Here is a 21,821-nt window from a genome sequence, read left to right as displayed (position 1 = left end):
GTCGCTGCCCCACAAAGGGGACAGCCGCGGCAGGTGCCAGGATCCGCAGGCTTGACCCCATCTGGTGAGCAACCCCCGGGATGGCTGAGCCCAGCGGCCACTCTGGGGCCTCTCACTCGGGGGGACAGGCGTGAGGCCCCCAGGGTGTGCTGTACAGGTGACCTGCTTCTTCCGGACACTCAGAGGCCTGAAACGCTACCCACTCCACTAGGCTGTGTGCCTGACATCTTCCCGGAAAAGGATATAATTCTGGTAGTGAGTCGACAGTTCAGCTACAAAATTGTCCTGTAACACTTGGGCTCCGAACCTTAAATAAAGGATGACGATGCTGAGAAAGAAGGGAGGGATGAACGATATGGTAAAAACGTACCAAGAAACAGTACCAGCTTCATATGTCAATAAGCTTGCTACTTTCGCTTACGCTAGTCATGATTACTTCTGCATGGAGACTTGCGCTTACACACACACACGCACGTGCACACATGCGCACACAGCCTCTCTGCTGGCACGCATGACGGCAGGGTCCGGTACCCAGAGCCCACCTCCCCTCCCTGAGGTCCAACCTCCGCTGTGGCCAGACCAGCTGCTGAATACAACAAACCAGGTCTCCTCCCTCCCTCCCGGCCGAATGCCCTGCGAAGGCCTCCCATCACTGAGAATGGAACCCGGCCTCAGCCTGACTTCCTGGACACCCTGCCCTGCCGCCCTCCACCCCCGCACACTGCTGTCCCCGAGCCCGACTTCAGGCGGCAGAGCCCCCACCCACCCTGCTAAAGCAGCCACAAGCCCCCAGCTCTCATCACACCTCTGTTTTCATTACAGCACTTCTGCTCTTTACTCATTGTGTTTTTTTAATCACCACCTTCCTCCACTGGAATATAAACACTGCAACAGGGAGGAAGGAGCCTGCCCGCCTGTTCACCAGGGCAGGCACTCCATAAACCTCTGCTGCACCAACGGGCCGATCCCCTTGAAAGTCAGATGAAGAAAGATCACAAAGCCTAAGAGCTTCCGGCAGTCAGTCCAAGGAGACTGCAGCTCCCAAGCGGTGGGCGGGGGCCGCCGGAGGGCGAGGATGTGCGGGGGTCGGGGGGTGAGTTTGTGCAGACGGAGGTGAGCTGAGTGTAAGGCCGCACAGCTGGCTGAGGAGAGGCTGAGTGACAGCCACACATGCACCTCGACCTTCAGGTGAATGCAGAGGCGGAATAAAACCCAGCTCGCTTTGAAATGTGGGCTGAGTTCACGTGGCTCGGTGAGGGCGGTGAAGGAACCCAGAGGCCTCCAGGATCCCCCGCCCCGCACAGCTGGGACCCCAGAGCAGCGGTGGGGAGCCGACCCCGAGGAGCGCCCCCACCAGGGGAAGGGGCTGACGCCCACGTCTCTGCTGTTTGCACGACAGAGAATCGAGAGTGAAATGCAGACACTACGCTTCTCCTCTCAGGGTTTCGATCGGGAGCAAGGACCTGGGATTCATTCAAAGACACGGCCTTCTGCACCTCCCTCAGGTGCAGTTCAGGGACCCCTGCTGCAGGAACGCAAACAAAAACAACTCCCACTCACAGACCTGTCCGAGTACATCACACTGGATTCTAATTCTCTGACCCATGTTCTCCTGCGTCTGCCGCTTCCACGGCAAACGTCAGGGCAGGGAGGGCATGCGATCCTGTCTCCCTGGGGCCCTGCCTGGCAGGAGAACTCTGACCCATGGGAGACCTGGTGAGGAGCACCCTAAAACTAACCCCATAGAAGGGGACAAAAGGTACTCGTGACAGAGAACAGAAACTCACATTTTGCTTCTTTCAAGCAATAAAGTCTTCTTACCTGATGACGAGCACTACAAAAGTCAACGCAGTCAAGAATTTTAACCTGAGATCTGAAAGAGAAACACACACACGCTTCTAAAATCACCAAAGTGGGATTAAATCCACTCATCCCAGAGATCTTAAAAATAAAGAAAAGAAAGCCAAACCCTCTGAACAAAACCCCCTCCCCTCTAGATTCCACCCTGTTAGTACCTGACGCCCAGGAAGACAGGCTGTCCCACCTCCCTGCGTCCGAGAGGCTGCCCAGCGAGGCTGTGGCTGTTACTATTCAGTTGTCACAGACTGGGGGGAAGACCCCATGAGGTCAGGTGACGTGCCCCGATTCAAAGAGAAGGAAACCCCCACCCCCACCGCCTTGCTCGGAAGGTGTGTTTCCAGAAAGATCCATGCAGCTCCAACAGGCACACACACGGGCCCCCGGGGCCCCAGCTGACCTCCGCCCCTACTGGACTCCCTCCCGCCCTTGCCTGAGACACTGTCCACGTGGCCCAGTCACCCCGGCAGCCCTGCCGAGGTCCCCCCGGCCTGAAGGCACCCGCCTCCCCGACCTGGTGGGCGGCCCTGCGCCACCGGTGAGAAGCCAGCACTCACCTACGTAAGGCATGTGACCCAGCTCGGAGCAGGCCCGCACGATCAAGAACAAAAGGTACAAGATGTACACGGCGGCCACCACCATGAAGAAAACCTTCATTCCCTGGCAGGAAACAAGATGGGCCCTTGAACGGCCACGGGGTCTCAAGGGTGGTCTTTCCCTCCGACGCCATAAGCAGGAAAGCCAAGCCTTTCTAAAAGGACCCAGGGTCGAGGATCACAGCTGGGAGCAGCATGACACGTGGACTCTCCTCGTGCAGGCACAGGCGGCCGGCTCACCCAGGAGCGCACCCTGGTCCCTGCTCATCAGACGCACAAACGCCTCCCTGAGGCATGGGCAGCTCTGAGCACGGGGCCCGGAACATCCTAGGTGCTCAGTAAACGTGGTGGCTCCCGCTTGCCCCTCCCCGGGGTGAGGGGCTAGCTCTCTGCCCTGCTCAGAAAGATCGTGATGTGGGTCCGGCCTGGATCTCAGCTTCTCTGGACCTCAGTTTTCTTTCCTGAGGACCGAGTAGACGGAACCAGACCGTCTAGAAGACTCGAGGTTCTGCGACCCTGATGGAGGGAACGCAGGACAACTCTCGTCTGCGGTCAGGAGCTGTGACAGGGAAGCTGACTGACGAAGGCCAGGCCCCCCTGGGCTGGGTGCTGGTGACCCTCCTTCCGCAGAACCTCTGCGAGAGTTCTAAGCCTCCTCTGCACCTGACACCCCAACCCCATCCTCCCGCCCCCGCCCTTCCTTCTCAGAGCCAGGACCGCCCTGCACAGTCAGGAGACAAAGGATCTGCTCTGCCTCCTCAGAACCTGTGACTGTGACCTGCGCTCAGTTTTCTCGTCTATAAAGAAAAAGATTTCACGGCCTCCATCCTAGGCCCCCTCAGCTATCTCCCTAGAAGCCCGTGATTTCAAGGGTTTCCTTTAGTAACAGGACTAGACTGCTCGGTCTGTCCTTCCTGCAAGGACTCCCGAGCCCCTGGCCTCCCTGACTGCCAGGCTGCGGAGGGAACAAGTGACCAGAGCCGCAGTGACCCTGCTGTGCCGAAGCCTGGCCCAGCGCGTCACCCTCCTTCTCTCTCTCTCGATCCTCACGACAACTCGAGGGAAGATCCCATCACTGCCCATCGCACAGATGACAGAGGGGGAGGAGGGAGGGGTGGCCATGGCCCAAGACCGTAGGCTTCACCCGCAGGCCCAGGAAGCCTCGCCAGAGCACAGGCACTGGCGTGTGACCTTGGGCAGGACGGGCGTGTGACCTTGGGCAGGACTGCCTGCCCCATGTCCTCCTGTGAGAAGTGAGCAGTGACCGTACCAGACAGAAACTCCCTAACTGTAGATCAGCATTTGTTCAGTTCAGTCGCTTGGTCGTGTCCAACTCTTTGCAACCCCATGGACTGCAGCACGCCAGGCCTCCCTGTCCATCACCAACTCCTGGAGTTTACTCAAACTCATGTCCATTGAATTGGTGATGCCATCCAACCACTTCATCCTCTGTCGTCCCCTTCTCCTTCCACCTTCAATATTTGCCTGCATCAGGGTCTTTTCAAATGAGTAGCTTGGGAGGTACAAATTCAACTAACAGTGTCAAATGTCATCTGTCACCAGGGGCTGCAGAATCTCCCCTGACAAGATGTCAGAGCAGTTCCTTCCTCCCCCTTCCTTAGTGTCTCCATCCCAGAGGGGCCGCCCTGAGGCCTCGCCCCTCAGGAGACATGGCGGAGAGCCTTCCTGGGGCATCCAGATTCCCCAGGGGTCTGCCCTGCCCCATCACAGCTTGGGGACAGACAGTGTCTCCTCCATCTGGCCCAGGACACCTCCCCCTCCTCTCCAGCTCCAGGGGCACCCTGCCCTGCAAACCTACGAAAGCATCCAGGGCTAATTCAAAGACAGAGAGGACAAGACACAAATGAAGACCTGACCTCCCCCCAGGAACGGGGGCCTGCGGTCCACAAGGACTGGTGGGCCCCGCACACTGCGACACTGGTCTCTTTCCCACGCCTTCTCTCCCTCACAAGGTCACATATCCTTTGAGGGCAAAGGTTATGATGTGCTGTTCGTAAGGCACACACTGAACGGCCTTGAGAACTCCTCAGACTCACAAGCAGTGGGAGTGGAGGCGGCTACGGACACTCCGCTGCCGGAGTCCAGTTAAGAATCAGCGCTGGCGCCGATCCCCGTGACACGTCTGTCTCAACCAGCTTTTCAACACAGTACCGCCATTCACTACACTTCTCTTCTTTCCAGAGAGCAGTTCCCACAAAGAACCACAGACTTGATCACCCTCTGCAAAGCCGCATGGAGAAATGCTGGAAAGTCACCTGGGGTCAGGATTCAGCTCTGGGGCTCTGGGGCTCGCCCTGCCTGGGGACAGGACTCCCAGACCCCCGGAGGGGGTCCAGGTGCCCCTCAGCCCCAGGCACCTCCACACCTGGGCTCCGTGGAAGCTGCGCCAGGATGGGCTGCCCGTGAGGCACCGATACATCCTGGGCCTCGAGAGGAGGCCACACTCAGGGCTGGCTGTCATTCGTGTAAAATAAAGATGCTGGAATCCGCCTTCCCAAAGTGCGAAGAATTTCAGGACCAACACAGCGCAGCGTCACCTGGAGCGCCAGGCCCTCGGGATGCAGGGCTCGCAGGCCCATGCAGCCAGCCCCGCTCCACTTTGGCGAACTAAATGAACAAAATGTTTTCTTAATTGTTCTACAATGTTCCTAGAAATCAGCACCACCTCTGTGCCCTGGCACTTCAACCGTAAACCGAGGATGGGGAGTGACAATGCAGGGCTGCTTTTTCCTACTACTCAAACACATGTCCCCCAATTTTCCACCCGTGAACTTTCTATGGCCCTTGTCAGATAACCAGTTAGCGAGCTTGTGTCAAAGCACAATTTAAGTTAAAAAAATTGAGTCATTTTTTTAAAGCAGCAGTTAAAAAAAAATCCGCAGGTTTCACTGACCATCCTTACCTGAAAATTTCCTGTGTCAACTCGGTACTGGTACATTGGATCACGTAGTTCATTGACTCTAAAAATATGATGTTATTACAAAAAAAAAGCCAATAGATTAATAACTAGTTTATTTTATACTTTCTCTCACTTGGCTTTTTAAAAAAACTTACTAATATAATCTACTCGCTGACCAACTGTAAGGGATTTTTGCAAAGTAAACCTTGGTTTATGAGAAATCTCGAATTACCTACTGAATAGGCACATAACACGACTCAACTGTCCACAGTCATCAGTATTGTACGGTCCTTTTCATTAAGAAAATATACCATATCTTTTCAACTTTAGGACTGACTTCCCAGGCACCCTTTCTGTGGCATGTGTGGGCACCAGGAAACACGAGCACCCAAAGGCAGCAATGTGCGCAGCCGCTGAGTCGGTGTCTGACCCTTTGCGACCCCGTGGACTGCAGCCCGCCAGGCTCCTCTGTCCGTGGGATCTTCCAGGCAAGAATACTGGAGTGGGTGGCCATACCCTCCTCCAGGGAAAGACAGCAAGAAAGGTAAATACATACTTCCATGAAACTCATGTCAAAATGACACTGGGTCACTGAGGTGACAGGTGGGCAGGGAGAGAAGCGGATGTGAGTTAAGTCATTGTACCAAGAAATGAGACATGCCAGCTTCCAAAATCATATCCCAGAGATGGGACTAGTTCCTGCAGAAAATTCTGTTTGGGTGAATCAGGCTGTCACTAGTTAGGCTTCTGCGTGGTGCCTTTTTACTGATGGACAGAAATATTAAAGATCAACTCTGGGGGCTGGTGTAAGGACGGGAAGGTTTACAGACACAAACCAAAGGAAAGAATCAAAACATCTGGGGACAGTGGCGAGCCAGGAGCCAAACAGAGCATCATCCCTACAAATGAAGCCTCTGCCTCTCAGAAAAAGAGATCTGAAATGACGTGGTCTTTTTCATTTTCCACCCAAGACTAGAAGAATCATGTATACCTCTACACGCTGTTCAAGCAAAAATGAAACCTCAGTTCAAGTCACATGACCAAGCCTTGAAACCCTGGGTGACAGATTCCTTTCTGGATGAGTTCACACAACATAGTCAACTCTGGGTCTGTCCACCTTGTTCAAGGCTCGCCAAGACTGTGGTTACAGCAGAAGAAAGTTACTCACGTCTGCCATATTCCGAGGGTGACAGATGCCAACCACAGTAGTCCAACGATGAAGAATTTAGGCAAATAGAAAGTCAAACACTTCCTTTCCCCCTTTAAAAAAAAATAAAAAATAGAGAAGTTATTAATCCTTACAAACCATTATCCCCTCACAGACCACACCGGATCATAGACACTCAGATCATGTCCACATGGCATGCATCTTCCGTGGACTGTGAGGCTGACGACAGGTTCTCAAGGCTGAGTTCCCTTTCAGAACTGTCACCAGCGTCTGGAGCGGAAGGGTCAGCGCCGAGGGCTCACCTGCACCCGGATCCCGTGGTACACGCACAGCCAGAAGAGCAGCAGGGCGCACAGGAACACAGACTGGAACAGGTCGTCCAGCATGCCTGGGAACCAGCTGTTCACCAGGAAGGACAGGGGGAAGAACGGGTCTGGAAGGCAAGAGGCAGGCAGGCCTGATGAAGGCGGAGCCGGCAGGGTGCCCTGAACCCACAGGAGGGCAGAACTCAGGACTGCTTTCTCCCCGGTCAGAGCCCGGGGGAATGGTTGTGAACTAAAGGCTGTCTTGTTTTGCAAAAAACTGAAAAGCCACTGAACAGATTGCTCTGGGGATGACTGCAGAGCGCCGTCTGCTCCTGCCAGCCACAGCTCTGGAAGGAAATGCTTTCTGGGGCAGGGGACAGGGGCAGACAGCCAGGCTCCCACCCTCAGCCAAGTCCTCCAAGTGGGAGGGGGGTGGGGGGAAGGCGCCTGCTCCAGCGAGTCCTGGGGCCACGTCCCGCCCATTCCCTGGTCAGGGCCCCATCACCCCCGGGATGCCCTCCAGCTCTCGGCATGGAGGGGGACCACACCGAAGGGCCTACCGTTGTAGAGCAGCAGCAGAGGCAAGAGGATGGACATCCACTTCTGCTCGATGCCCCAGTCTCGCATGGAGAATTTGCGGAGAGAGTGCGCGAATAGGCACTGTGAACCAGACCAGGCCCTGTCACCGTCTCGGCCACCCCACACAGCGTCCCCTGACACCTGTCAGCCCACATCGAAGGTCTGGGGCCAGGCCAGACCTGCTGCGCTAACCCCGCGCTGAACCAACCCCGAGACCACCAGGGACAACTGTGAAGGAGCCTTTATCACAGGACAGGGGTCAGACGAGCACGGTCATGGCCATGACCCCTCTGGCCTGGCCTCCTCCTGGGCTGGCTGCTTCTATCAGGAGGGACCGCCCAGGGCACAGGCCACATCCCCCCGAGGTGCAACTCACAGGGGACAGAGGCTTCTGGGGACACCAGGGCGCCCGGAGGAAAAGCCCCAGAATGAGGCTTACAGTCACGGTCAGACGGCGGGCCTGTTTTCAAACATGTGCCTGAAAGGGCCCGGTTCCTGGGAAAGGCTTCTTTATAGCCTTTAAAGCATCACACAATTTGGGATTTCTAAGCCTGGCATTGTTTCTTGTTTTTCTTGCTATCTAACAGCAGCCAGTAATTTCCTATGCAATTTGGACGCCCTGGGCTGATGGCCCATCTCCCCATCTGTCCGAATCAGGCCCGTTTCTCTCATTTGAGAACACAGGGCCCCGGGGGCCAGTTCTTTGGGCCCCCAAGTCTGGCTGCAGAGCCGCAGGCAACAGGAATCCTTCAAGAAACAGCGAGGATTTCTGACCCGGGGTCGACGGCACTTTCCCACCTCCCTCCATCAGGGAGCTCCCGGTGGGGGGGCCTGGCCGAGCCGCTCTCTCTGAGCTCTGTGGCTGGGTGCGGCCCTCCAGCCATTCCCAGGTCACCACCGCTGGGCACCTTGCTCCACGTCCCGTGGGAGCCTGTGACCTTCCGCAGGCGGCCAGTCTGCAAAGCAGCAAGTCCCTTGGGTGGCAGCTGGAGCAGCCATCGCTGCAAAGAGGGGACCCATCTCCTGGACATCAGCACGCGGCAGGCAGATGACGGAGGCGGGCAGCTGACGGGGGCAGGCAGCTGATGGAGGCAGGCCCGTCTTCTTCCTTCAGTTTACAGATGCCCACCCTCGCTGGCTGAGCCTCGGTGGAGCTGCTTGTACTTTAATGGGTAACTGCCCCCCAAAGTCAGGGTGCCCTTGTGGACAGACACCTCGGATCCCAAAGGAGCCCCGAGCCTGCACATCCATCCCCTCATCCTGAAAAAAGCCCAAAGACTGAAAGGTCTGGTCCACTTTTCCAAATGTAAAAACCCAAGAACCTGCTGAGTCAGCACTCAAAGAAGGTCATTCAAACAAGGCAGAACTCCCTCCGCCCAAGTTACAGGGCCCTTGTCACTGAACACCCATGACAATTCACTTACTAGTCAGTCACCTGTAATTACTATAACGCTACTCAGGAGTCCTTACTAATGACACCACAGCATTCCTGCAGCGCGGCGCCCTGGCAGAATATAGAATACTTGGTACCATCAGGTCGGCCGACGGGATGGAGTGTCTCAGAGTTCAGATAAATCTCCCGCACTCTGACAACCAGAATTTATAAACTAACTCTGCCCTCATTGGGATTCCATGAGGTGAACGGTACTTACAGTGACAATGAAGGTAAGCACCACAAAGACGAACCGGAACCAGATTTCCAAATGGGAAAATGCAGGGTCATAAGTCTTCCACTAAAACGGAAAGCAGGAAAATAATTTGGGAAAAAATTCATCTGAAAGGTGGCTAACAAACACGTGAAAAGATGCTCAACATCACTCATTATTAGAGAAATGCAAATCAAAACCACAATGAGGTACCATTACACGCCAGTCAGGATGGCTGCTATCCAAAAGTCTACAAGCAATAAATGCTGGAGAGGGTGTGGAGAAAAGGGAACCCTCTTACACTGTTGGTGGGAATGCAAACTAGTACAGCCACTATGGAGAACAGTGTGGAGATTCCTTAAAAAACTGGAAATAGAACTGCCATATGACCCAGCAATACCACTTCTGGGCATACACACTGAGGAAACCAGATCTGAAAGAGACACGTGCACCCCAATGTTCATCGCAGCACTGTTTATAATAGCGAGGACATGGAAGCAACCTCGATGCCCATCAGCAGATGAATGGATAAGGAAGCTGTGGTATACACCATGGAATATTACTCAGCCATTAAAAAGAATTCATTTGAATCAGTTCTAATGAGATGGATGAAACTGGAGCCCATTATACAGAGTGAAGTAAGCCAGAAAGATAAAGACCAATACAGTATACTAACACATATATATGGAATTTAGAAAGATGGTAACGACAACCCTATATGCAAAACAGAAAAAGAGACACAGAAGTACAGAACAGACTTTTGAACTCTGTGGGAGAAGGTGAGGGTGGGATGTTTCGAAAGAACAGCATGTATATTATCTATGGTGAAACAGGTTACCAGCCCAGGTGGGATGCATGAGACAAAGTGCTCGGGCCTGGTGCACTGGGAAGACCCAGAGGAATCGGGTGGAGAGGGAGGTGGGAGGGGGAATCGGGATGGGGAATACGTGTAACTCTATGGCTGATTCATATCAATGTATGACAAAACCCACTGAAATGTTGTGAAGTAATTAGCCTCCAACTAATAAAAAAAAAAATTCATCTGAAAGGAAGTACATCACATCATTAACAACAGTCATCTTGAAATGTAAGACTACAAGGAATTTAAAATACTTTCTGACATGTTCTAAAACTTTATTATATTAAAGAACACATACTTTGTACCAAGAGTTGAAAATGGGTTTTAAATGGTAGCATACTGATGATGAATCTGGCAGATAAATTGTTCTATAATAATAATAAGAGCATTTGGCTTTTAAATCTCATATCAAAGATTGATCAAAGCTATCAATCTCTTTATTAGAAAAAGCCATCAGTGGGTGGGGGGTGGGGGAGACAGAAAGAAAAAGCCATGCTTTCTATTAAAAGAAAAAAATAGTTTTAAGAATGCAAAAAATGTGAGTAGGTATGATGTTCTAAAGGACACTAAGTGAAACAGAAATATGAATCTGACACAAGAAAACTCTGTGGAATTACAGCTGCCAGCTCTCATGCTGAGTAAGTAGTCTCAAATCAAGTATGCGGCTAACAGGGCGAGGAAAGGGCCCTGCGTGCTGACAGCTGGTGGAAGGCAGCCCTTCCCACCCCGCTCAGCAGCCAGGTTCATCCCCAGGCCCTAGGACCTGCGCTGCACCATGCCGGGAAGGACCATCATGTATGTGCTGAATTAAAATCAGCTGAGCGATGTAAACACTTGTAACAGAGCAACAATCAAGTGAAAGACTCAGATTTCCCTCACCTGCCTACAACGTTAAACACACACACACACACCGCAGACACACACACACACACCGCAGACACACACACACACACCGCAGACACACACACCCCGCACACACACACACACACACCCCGCAGACACACACACACACCCCGCAGACACACACACACACACACCGCAGACACACACACACACACCCCGCAGACACACACACACACACCCCGCAGACACACACACACACACACACACACACCGCAGACACGAAGCAGTGAAGGGCCAGATCGCCCGCTGAGGGGGGTGGGGTGCACCCTCGGGTCACCCCACGCCATGCAGGAAGCTGAGCTGAGCCCGCATTCTCCCCGAGTCGTGAACACACCGCAGTGAGAGCAGGGACAGAGCTCACCAGTCGGGACTCCCAGGGCAGAGCACTGAGAGCATGGAGCCAGCTCCAGACACCTGCCAGGGTCGTGCCCCCCACACCACCTTCAGCCGAATGTTGATCTGCGTGTGAGTGTGGATAAGCCACCCAAGGCCAGGAAATCCCCAAAAGGGGCCCTGGCATGCACGCAGGGCCAGTCACAGCGCCTGCTCCACGGGCAGGATCCCTGGCAGGCACGCAGGGCCAGGACAGCGCCTGCTCCACGGGCAGCAGGAACATGCTCAGGGGTCTGGGCAGTGCACCGCCAGCATGTTTCATCTCGGCGGTGGGGCAACATCAGCCTTACACTGGGTGCTGCTCTGCTCCCACCAAGCAGAGTTTAAAGTCCAGGCCTGAAGAGCTCGCTCTGCTCCCCAGCATCGTTGCCGCGCCCTGGAGCAGAGCTCAGGGATGTTTGTGAGCATACAGAACTCCAGCAATCATAAGGTCTGGCACTGAATCAAAAACACGAGACGTGTAAAAAAGCAAGAAAATATGAAACAGAATGAGGAAGAAAGTAATCCATCAAACTGACCCAGAAATCACAGATGATGGATTTGGTAGGTAAGGACTTCAAGCAGCTAGAGGAACGTGAGGCAGAGACCGGGAGGCTGATCAACAGCAGGTGAGACATCGCAGAGGGTATAAACATGAACACAGAGCAAAGGAATCGACTTAAAATGAAACAGGAAAAATGCACAGAGCATCAGTAAGCTCTGAGACAACTTCAGGCAGCCGAGAAGATGTATTAATGTATCTGGAGTCCTCGGATGTCTATTGACGGGAAGAAGGCAGGAGGATAGAAAAAATATTTGAAGAAATAGTGGCCAGAATTTTCCCAAAGTTGATGAAAACTATAAACTCACAAAATCCAAGAAGCTCAACTATACTCTAAGTACAAGAAATATGAAGAAAAGTATACCAAGGAACACCATAATCAAACTGTTTACGTAAAAGAGAAAAAAAAATCTTAAAAGTGAGGGTGGGGGGTGGGTAACGGGGAGGAAAACTACTATAGAGGACAAATATAGGATGATAGATTTCTTGTCAAAAAATGCAAGCCAGGAGACCAATATTTTCAAAGTGCTGTACATCAACACAATACCACTGCACACCTATCGTTGTTGCTGTTGTTTAGACACTCAGTCGTGTCTGACTCTCTGCGACCCTGGACTGTAGCCCGCCAGGCTCCTCTGTCCATGGGACTGCCCAGGCAAGAACGCTGGAGTGGGTTGCCGTGTCCTCCTCCGGGAGACCTTCCCGACCCAGGGACTGAATCTCCCGCATTGGCAGGCGGGTTCTTTACTGCTGAACCACCGTGGGAGCTATACGCCTATCAGAACGGCCGAAATTACGGAGGCTGACCCACCGAGTGGTGATGAGATGAGATGTGAAACGGCTGGGACTCTCACAGGCGCTGACCGACATGTGAGACAACACGGCCGCCGTGAACCCAGGGTGTCTTCACCAGCGACACAGGCCGCGGCCACGTGAGTCGGCAGCCCATTCCTACTCAGCCAAGGGAAGTGAAAGCGCATGTCCCCGCAAAGGTCTGGACGCGGGGGTTCACAGCGGCTCTGTAACAGCCCCGAACGGCAAACAGTGCCGACGTCCACGAGCAGGTGAGTGGGTAAACTAACTGTGCTGCCTTCATTGGGGATTGAGATAGAGCAGCACAGAGGGATAAACTACCGAACACCCACCACCATCAACCAGTGTCCGAGTAATCGCGCTGAGTACAGGAACTCAAACCTGCCGTACAATTCCACTTACACAAAATTCAAAAGAAGTACAAATGAGTCTGCAATGCAAGCAGAACTATTAACAACTGCTGTTAATAGAAAAGTGGAAATCACGGTGATTAAGAACATATGAATTGTGACATCAGGGATTCAGGTTCAAACTCCAGCTTTTCCATTTCCCAGTTGGGCAATTTAATCACATTAAACCTCAGGTTTTGCCTCCATAAAGCAACTGCTCTGTAGAAGTATCGTAACATTTAAGTAAACTGGTGCACAGAACAAGTTTAGTGCAGAACCTGGCAAGGAGCAAAAGCTCAGCAAATAACAGCAGCTATTATAAATCCAAAATAAAACAGCTACTGCGATGATTGCTTAAGAGGAAATGTAAACAGGTACAAAAGTTAAAAGGAGAGAATCACAATCAAAGACAAACCAAACAGTGACCCAAACCCAAATGACAGGGTTGGGTGAGGTAAACCCCAGGGTGGGGGGGAACACTGCTGAGCACTTTGGTAAAAGGCTCTTAAGAGGGTGATGTTCAGACAAAGACGACGGAAAGGAGAGATCCCTCGGGAAACACGGTGCCCTCTTCTTTCCGCATTCTTGAATCAGAAGGATGCAAACAGCAAGGTCTAAAGCACAGATGTTATCACAGGACCAGAGCAAAGGGCACCTGAGCTCAGACATCGGTCTGAGGCCCTATCTGAGTTCAACTTCTGCCTCATGAACTCCACGACGCAGGCAGAACGCTGATTGGATTTTCTGGGGACAAAGTTCGAGGAAATCAGTCACACAACATAGAACAGAGTCCAGATCTGAACTCAAAGATCAGGAGAGGCTGGGGCAGAAAGAACACTGAGAAGAAATTCAGGAGCAGAGTGTAATGTCTGAGCAGCATCTGAACTGTCAGAAACCAACCACAGAGGCTGGAACAAAGGAGACTAGGCTGATCTGGGGCCATGGGGAGAAAACCCGGAATCTGAGGGATCCATAAGGGAAGAAAAGAAAGATCCTTGGAGGGGATGAGACAGCCATCTTCAAACACCTGCAGCACGTACTGGCAGACAAAGAATAAACCCACTTTGGGTGGCCCAGAGACAGGCTAGGAACAAAAGTAGTGTGACTGTGACCACGGCCGCCATCTGTCAGCTCACAAAACGAGCAGGCGCTGGGCATGGCTCCAAGCCCAGCCGACGTCCAGAGGCCTCCAGGACGGGGGAACCGCAGAGGCGGGAAGGTACCTAAGGGTGCAGGAGGCGCCCGCACCCCTCAGCCTCTCAGTGAAGGGAACCCGCTCATCCAAATAAAAACCTGTCTGTAAGCACTCTCGGGTTTCCCCTGTGGCTCAGCTGGTAAAGAATCCGCCCCCAATGCGGGAAACCTGGGTTTGATCCCTGGGCTGGGACGATTTGCTTGGAGAAGGGAAAGGCTACCCACACCGGTATTCTGGCCTCGAGAATTCCATGGACTGTATAGTCCATGGGGCCGCAAAGAGTCGGACACGACTGAGCGACTTCACTTTCCCTGCACACCCTCACAGCAGTGTTCCTCCTAGCAGCTGAAGGGCGGGAACAGCCCGAACGACCGAGCACCGACGCCTGGGTACACAAGAGGCGGCACACACACGGAGAAACAGCATTCGGCAAAAGAGGAGCGAAGGGCAAATGCCAGCAAAGCGCGGAGGAGCTCTTGAAAGCACAGCTCAGTGAAGAAAGTCGTTCACCGAAGAGCATGAAGGGCATGATTCTGCTTGTATGAAACGTCCACAACAGGCAATCCCTACAGACAGACGGCAGACGGGTGACTGCCGCGGCTGGGGGAAGGGAAGCGGGGGCCAACCGCTCCCAGGCTGCGTTTGTGTCGTGTGAATCACTGTGTTGCATGAATACATCACAGGACAGAGCGATTCGAGAAAGGAACCCACGGGCACCTTCATTCAACAGTCACGGCTGTTAAGAAGTAGCTGTTAAGACGAGGAAACAAAAGGCAGAAGTAATGGTGGCTCTGGGATCTGAACCCAGTTCTGCTACCTGGTCTAAAACCCGCGTTCTCGGTCACCAAGCTGATTATTCTGACTCCCAAGTAGAGGCGACAAGGAGGCTCATCTCAGCTGGATGCGAGACAGGGAAGTCTAACCAGCAGAGCTTCCTAGGTGGCGCTAGTGGTAAAGAACCCGTCTGCCAGTGCAGGAGACATAAGAAACAGGGGTTCGATCCCTGGGTCGGGAAGACCCTCTGGAGGAGGGCATGACAACCCGCTGCAGTATTCTTGCCTGGAGAATCCCATGGACAGAGGAGCCTGGTGGGCTTCAGTCCATAGGGTCACGGAGAGTCGGGCATGGCTGAGTGACTCAGCACACACAACCATCAGAGCTGTGGGATTCGGGTCACAACTGAGAGCAGGGAACCCCCCCCCCCACCAAGAGGTCAGCCGAGTCCAAGTCCACTCAGGCCTGGAGGAGGGGGCCCCGCCTTCCCCAGAGGGCACCCCAAGTACCTTCCAACTGCAAGGCTACTCTCGCTCCTAAGTCTCATGACACCACAGTCTTCCAATTCCACGCTGATTCTTTAAGCTATTCTTCACTCCATGTATACTTAATAAACTAGTTTTTCTATAGTTTTTAGAATTGTATGTGTCTTACACCATCCAAAAATAACACAATTTCGATGCTGTGATTTATTTCGGTCATCCCACAGAGAATGGGAGCTACGCAAATGAGCCATGGAAACGCGGTGGTCAGCTGGTGTACTTACGGTGAAGTTCATTTCCTTGATGGGCCGCTTCAGGTGTTCGAATCCCACAGTCACTGTATACTTAGTGTAATTCAGGTAGCTGAGGTGAGCCACGATGATTTCTGCACATTTCTGCAAATGCACAAGCAAGATCTGTGTCCTTAAAGCGAGCAAGACTCATTCTCCCCCAACTGACTCGTGAAGTGACCTATTCCAACCGCAGAGGATCAGCGGTGAGCATCTCCAGGGAGCTCGCCAGGAGCCCAGGGGAACTCGGATGCCAACGAAGAGCAGTTCTTAGAAAGAAAGAACCAAACGGACATATTTAGAAACAAATAATGCATGATTTACAATCATTAGAACCTTTCTACTTCATAGGATTCAAAATAACACGTCACCTTGAGAATAGATTTCTGGTTGCCGACGGGCAGGAGAGGCATGAGAGAGCTGGACTGGGAGCCTGGGATTGGTAGAAGGAATGTTATTCGGGCTTCCCTGGTGACTTAGACGACAAAGAATCTGCCTACAACGCAGGAGACTCGGGTTTGATCCCTGGTCGGGAAGATTCCCCTGAAGAAGGAAACGGCCACCCACTCCAGTATTCTTACCTGGAGAATCCCATGGACAGAGGAGCCTGGTGGGCTACAGTCCAGGGGGTCACTATTATATATTGGATGGATCAACAACAAAGCCCTACTGGGTAGCACAGGGAATTATAATCAATATCCTATGATAAACTGTGATGGAGAAGAATATGAAAGAGGATACACATATGTATAGCTGAATCACTTTACTGTACAGCAGAAGTTAACACAACACTGTAAATCAACCATACTTTCGTAAACTTAAATGATAATATGTCACCTGAATGAAAAGGTGAGTTAATGCAACATGAACTCACATTTTCACAAATACACTAGTGCAGGAGGTACACCAGCGAGGACAGGACTCCTCAGCACCCCCCGCCTGACCTTCCTTCCTCCGTGGGGCATCTCTGCAGTCTCTGTAGGATGTACGGGGCAGATCATGCATTTCCCTTTCCTCCCCTGGCCTGTGGCTCCCACGCAGAGCCGCTGCGGTCTCCGTGGTGTGGCATGTGTACCCACGGACCGGCCGAGCCCCAAGCTTTCGTCCTTTAGGATCAAGAACGGGCCTGCTCGGGTCTCCCCTGCGGATGTGGACGTGGACCCAGAGGCCAAGCCAGCCCGGGCCACGAGGAGCACGCAGGCCGCCCTGTGGCGCCTGCTGGAGCCACGGCTCCAACTGGGGCTGAGTCACCTGCCGGTGAGCAAGGCTTCCCGAGCCCAGGACGTCCTGAAGACGGCAGCAGGGCAGCTGGTGGGGCGGGGAGCTGCCCTGGGGGCAGGAGAGGAGGCAGAGGAGAGGCGGTGCGTGGTATCCGCGGGGTGGAGAAGGCGGCTGCTGGGCCGGTGGTCCCCGCGGCCCCCACGCCCACCATTCCTTCTGTCCATCCAGCGTGGCGGGGGGCGGGGGGACACCAGCACGCACAGCACCAGCTCTCACTTCCTCGCCCACCTCCATCCTCACCGCTCTCTGCCAACCCTCAGGGAAGGCACGGCCCCCCAGCTTTACAGATGAGGAAGAGACAATTCAGAAACTGGCCCACTGTCCCCGCTAACACAGGGGACGAACGGAAGAGGAGGAAGGCCGGCTCCACGGGCCTCCCCAGGGGACCCAGGGCAGGGCCCGGGCTCAGCTGAGCAGCAGACTCTGCCTCCAGTACACGGGGCAGGGCGTGCTGTCAGCTTGGCCTCCGGGGGGCCCAGTCCACTCGGGCGCTAGTTCTGACCCATCTCAGGACTGTCCAGCAGACATCGACGCAGAAGGGCCGGAGCCAGCGGCTGGCCTCAGACAGGACCCCTCCCGTCTGAACGCCTTCTCACCGGGAAAGGCTCCCCAGCCTCTCACGTTACTACCGGGAGGTGCGCGTGGATGTCAAGGGCACGAGCTTCAGAACAAAAGCTCCTGGGCTGAAGGCCTGGCGCTGTCACTCACTCACTACCTGTGTCATCCTGGGCCAGGGTCCTGCCCTCTCTATGCCTCAGTTCCTCCTTCTACAAAAGGGGGCTCTCACACCAGTTCCTATGTGTGAGCCTGCTCCGGGAATGGAGTGAGACCACGTGTGGACAGCACCGCCACGGGGCCACTTCCTGATATTATAACCAGACGCGACCTCTTCGGGGCTCCCTGTGTTGTCCACGCCCCGCCTCGACCTGTTAGGTTCCGACAGGGCCTCCTCACCGCGGCAGGACCTGCTTCCCACTCTTCGGGTCTCGACGGAACACGGTGCCCCACGGTGAGGGCTCCTTTCCCGCTGTGGACCCTCCCCTCTCCCACCCGGAGCCACACGCTGCACCTGGGGCGGATGCTCAACAAAGGCGGGCCGCTCCCGGTGAGGCCTGGCTCCCGGTGCCCCACGTGGGTCGGGACGTGCATCCCACAGCTGCAAACAACCCAAGGCCTGAGTGATTCATGCAGACCACGGACAGCGGCAGACCACCCTCACGTGAGGCAGGCAGCTATGCCAGACAGGCCACTGCCTGTACCACACAGTACAATCAGGCACCAGGCTGTGCACGCATGTGCATGTGTTGTGTGCACGCGTGTGTGCATTTCTCAGAACTTATAAGGTCTTGGTGCATAGGCTGGATGGGTCTCCCATGCCATCACTGGTGTGACTTAGTTTCTGTACCTAAGAAAGTAGCTCCACCTGCAGGAATGCAGCAAGACGATGCCATGGACTCACCTCTGCACACGTGAGTGTCCGCGTCCGATTGTGAACTTTGTTATGGATGAACTTGGTGGTTCCGTCCTGAGCTACACCATCAACCTTAACAGTCATGGTGAAGGTTGTCTGAATAGATGTTTCTACAGAAGGAAGAATCCCAGTGTTAGAGTCCACGAGGGGCGGTCACTCCAGCAGATGCGCCCGCCGGCCTGGCTGTGTGTCAGCCCAGGGAGGTCCCTCTGCGAGTCGGCAAAGCTGACACCCACCAGCAAAGGTTAACCATCTTCCATCTCACAAAAGGCCAAGTTATTTCACGGCTGATTAAAGTTATATTTTTTATTTTCCCATATATGTTTTAATCTAACCTCATACCAAGATAAAAGTAAGTTTTTTATTTTTCTGATTATATAATCTCTTATTTTTCTGATCATATGCTCATTGTTAAAAAAACATCTAGGAACACAAAGATATACATAAAGTATTAAATGTATAATCCCACCACCAGAGAAACTGATTCCATGTTTGGGTCCATGCTTCCAGACTGTCTTCTAGACACACAAATGTGTAGTGCTATCAGATTTTTTAATGCTTTTTAAAATGTTACAAAAAGGGGTTGATTTTTTATACTATGCATTTTTTTTTCCACTTAATTTACTGCAGTCATTGGGTTATCTTTCCAACTCTTTCAACCTAAGCACCTCTCTGAATCACAGCACGTAGAGAACAAGGTGGCATATGCTCTTGGTTCTCGGGGAGCTGCCCTGGGTGGACACAGTGAGGTCACTGCAGACGCTGGGTGCTTCAGACCGGATTTCTCTGCCTTTGCACCACAGGTGTTTTGAGGCCAGCTAATTCTTCACTGTGGGCAGTTAGTCCTGTGGTTACAGGATGTGGAGCAGCATCTCTGGTCTCCATCCTCTGCTAACAGCCCCTGCCCCCTAGCTGTGACAGCCATAATGTCATGGTGTCCCCGGACATGGTCAAGTGTCCCTGGGAGACACTTGGTGCCCCTAGAGCACCAGGACCTAGTTCTCTCCCCAGAAGCCCTGGGAGGAGGCGGCCGCTGGAGCACCTACAGCATGCAGACTTTGAGCCAGGCTGCCCAGCAGCCCTGGGTGAGAACTGGCACCTGGAGCATGACCAGTAGCCCTGAGGGCCTCCTGGAGCTTCCTGAGGGGACGCGCTGTCACTTGCCCCAGAGGACGTTTAGGTGGCTTCCAACTTGCTAGTATTAGAAAGAATAATCACCATCATTATAATTCATCTTTGAGCAGTTGCTAGAAGATTTTAAAGCTCTTTGAACCTTATAAAAAAAATCACTCTAAAGTGTCAGGCTTCATACCTTTTGATTGATCCAACTCGACAACACACGTCAGCCATAGCTGCTGATTATATGTAGACAGTGGTTTGGAAAATATTTGAATTGGCTTTAGCTGAGGCAGAAAGAAAGAGAAGTCAAATAATCCAGGTGACTTTTTCAGCTGAGTCTCCAAATGCCTCATCTTAACATACAACATTCAAATTTGCACAAAAGGTTGGAATGTTAGCTCTGGAAACAGAAACATGTAGTTTTTCCTTTAGACAATATAAGTGAAATTCTGCCTTCCAGAAAAAGGAAGGACTAACTTTCTCCCGCAGTTCACTTCGGACTCTCACGACAACTTTTAAGCAGGTGGTTTCTACCCCCTATTAAGTAATAGACCTACTTAAATAATAAGAAAAGGCCTCCTTGGAGAAGAAAAAAAAAAGATTAAAGTGCATAGGATGATACAAATAATAAAATAATGAAGGATACCAATAAATATTTTCATATTCACAAGAATCATTTTTTTTAAGTACCAATATGCCAGGTGTGTCACTGACGTCTGTTATTTTCAGATTTAATTGGCCCTGGGCAGAAAAACTAGAGGGGACCACATTGCCAAACAGTGAGTGATTTTATTTTCTTGGGCTCCAAAATCACTGCAGATGGTGACTGCAGCCATGAAATTAAAAGACACTTGCTCCTTGGAAGAAAAGCTATGACAAACCTAGACAACATATTAAAAAGCAGAGACATCACTTTGTCCACAAAGGTCCGTCTAGTCAAAGCTATGGTTTTTCCAGCAGCCGTGTATGGATGTGAGAGTTGGACCATAAGGAAGGCTGAGCGCCGAAGAATTGAAGCTTTCGAACTGTGGTGCTGGAGAAGACTCTTGAGAGTCCCCTGGACTGCAATGATATCAAACCAGTCAATCCTAGAGAAAATCAACCCTGAATATTCATTGGAAGGACAGATGCTGCAGCTGAAGCTCTAATACTTTGGCTCCTCAGCAAAGAGCTGACTCACTGGGAAAGACCTGGATGATGGAAAAGACTAAAGGCAGGTGGAGTAGGGGACAACAGAGGGTGAGATGGTTGGATGGCATCACCGACTCAATGGACATGAGTTTGAGCAAGCTCTGGGAGTTGGTGATGGACAGGGAAGCCTGGAGTGCTGCAGTCCATGGGCTTGCAAAGAGTCGGATATGACTGAGTGACTGAACTGAACTGAAGGATATTTGAACGAAAACTATGAAGAAAGTTCCAATAAAGATTAAAAAAAAAAAAAGATTTGCACACGGGAGGAATCAGGATGAGCTAACCAGCCATTAGAAATGAACTGCTGCTCCCTTAGAGGTAATACCACCATCCTTTCTCAGCACTGAGGTCACAATTACAGCAGAAAAGGTAATTTTAGCAAACTAGGACCCAGAGGCCAGCAGCTGAAGGTGGAGTAAGAAATGTATATTGCCTGAGAAGCAAGCGGCAGGGCAAGGGGGAGGTTGATTTTAATGACCTTCTAAGCAGGACCATTTCTTAGTGACCCAGAAATTTACAGGGCCCACCAGCTGCCACTTAGACCCAGTCTTACCTTTTTGCTATTATTTAGTGAAAAATTAGCTGCAGAAGTCTGGATCACTTTGGGCCCTAAAGCGTAACAGAGAAAGAAAAAACAGGTTATAACTATATTGATAATTCATCTATTGATTTTTTTTTCAAATGCCAAGAAAGTCTCATATATTATACAGAGGTAGTATTTTTCCTGGTCTGTCTTTGGAGGCTTTATACACACACACACATATATACACAAATACACATACCTATGTATGTAAAATATATAAACATGAACACAGACACACAACATCTACTCTGCTGCACACAATGACCTCCCAACTCAGGCGAACAGAACATGACACCACACGACACACACGATTTCCACGGGATTCTGTGTGCAGTTCCCCTCTCCCCCTCCCCTGCTCTCTGGGAAGGCTCTCTCTGCAGTGCGTGGATTTAAGCAAGCACCAATGACACAGATATCATCTACATAGTTTGTGTAAAGACTTCTGCTAAAAAATTATACACCTTGA

At 52.2% G+C, this 21,821-nt stretch overlaps 1 protein-coding gene across 2 annotated transcripts in view; it reads right to left on the bottom strand.

The window, feature by feature from the left end:
• Nucleotides 1–21,821, bottom strand: part of TMEM181 (transmembrane protein 181) — a 65,776-nt gene that overhangs the window by 5,290 nt on the left and 38,665 nt on the right. For both annotated transcript variants that reach the window (XM_043456996.1, XM_043456997.1), the window contains exons 3-14: nucleotides 21,326–21,381; nucleotides 19,775–19,865; nucleotides 18,451–18,572; nucleotides 15,705–15,815; nucleotides 9,078–9,158; nucleotides 7,407–7,506; nucleotides 6,844–6,974; nucleotides 6,542–6,633; nucleotides 5,377–5,434; nucleotides 2,415–2,517; nucleotides 1,822–1,873; nucleotides 246–328 (exon numbers count right to left, since the gene is read on the bottom strand). In XM_043456996.1, the coding sequence (XP_043312931.1) occupies nucleotides 246–328; nucleotides 1,822–1,873; nucleotides 2,415–2,517; nucleotides 5,377–5,434; nucleotides 6,542–6,633; nucleotides 6,844–6,974; nucleotides 7,407–7,506; nucleotides 9,078–9,158; nucleotides 15,705–15,815; nucleotides 18,451–18,572; nucleotides 19,775–19,865; nucleotides 21,326–21,381 (1,080 nt within the window). The remainder of the gene's footprint in view (nucleotides 1–245; nucleotides 329–1,821; nucleotides 1,874–2,414; nucleotides 2,518–5,376; nucleotides 5,435–6,541; nucleotides 6,634–6,843; nucleotides 6,975–7,406; nucleotides 7,507–9,077; nucleotides 9,159–15,704; nucleotides 15,816–18,450; nucleotides 18,573–19,774; nucleotides 19,866–21,325; nucleotides 21,382–21,821) is intronic.

The sequence above is a fragment of the Cervus canadensis genome, chromosome 33 (assembly GCF_019320065.1).
Source record: "Cervus canadensis isolate Bull #8, Minnesota chromosome 33, ASM1932006v1, whole genome shotgun sequence".
In the NCBI taxonomy this organism is placed as follows: Eukaryota; Metazoa; Chordata; class Mammalia; order Artiodactyla; family Cervidae; genus Cervus; species Cervus canadensis.
This window is presented reverse-complemented; position numbering and strand designations above follow the sequence as displayed.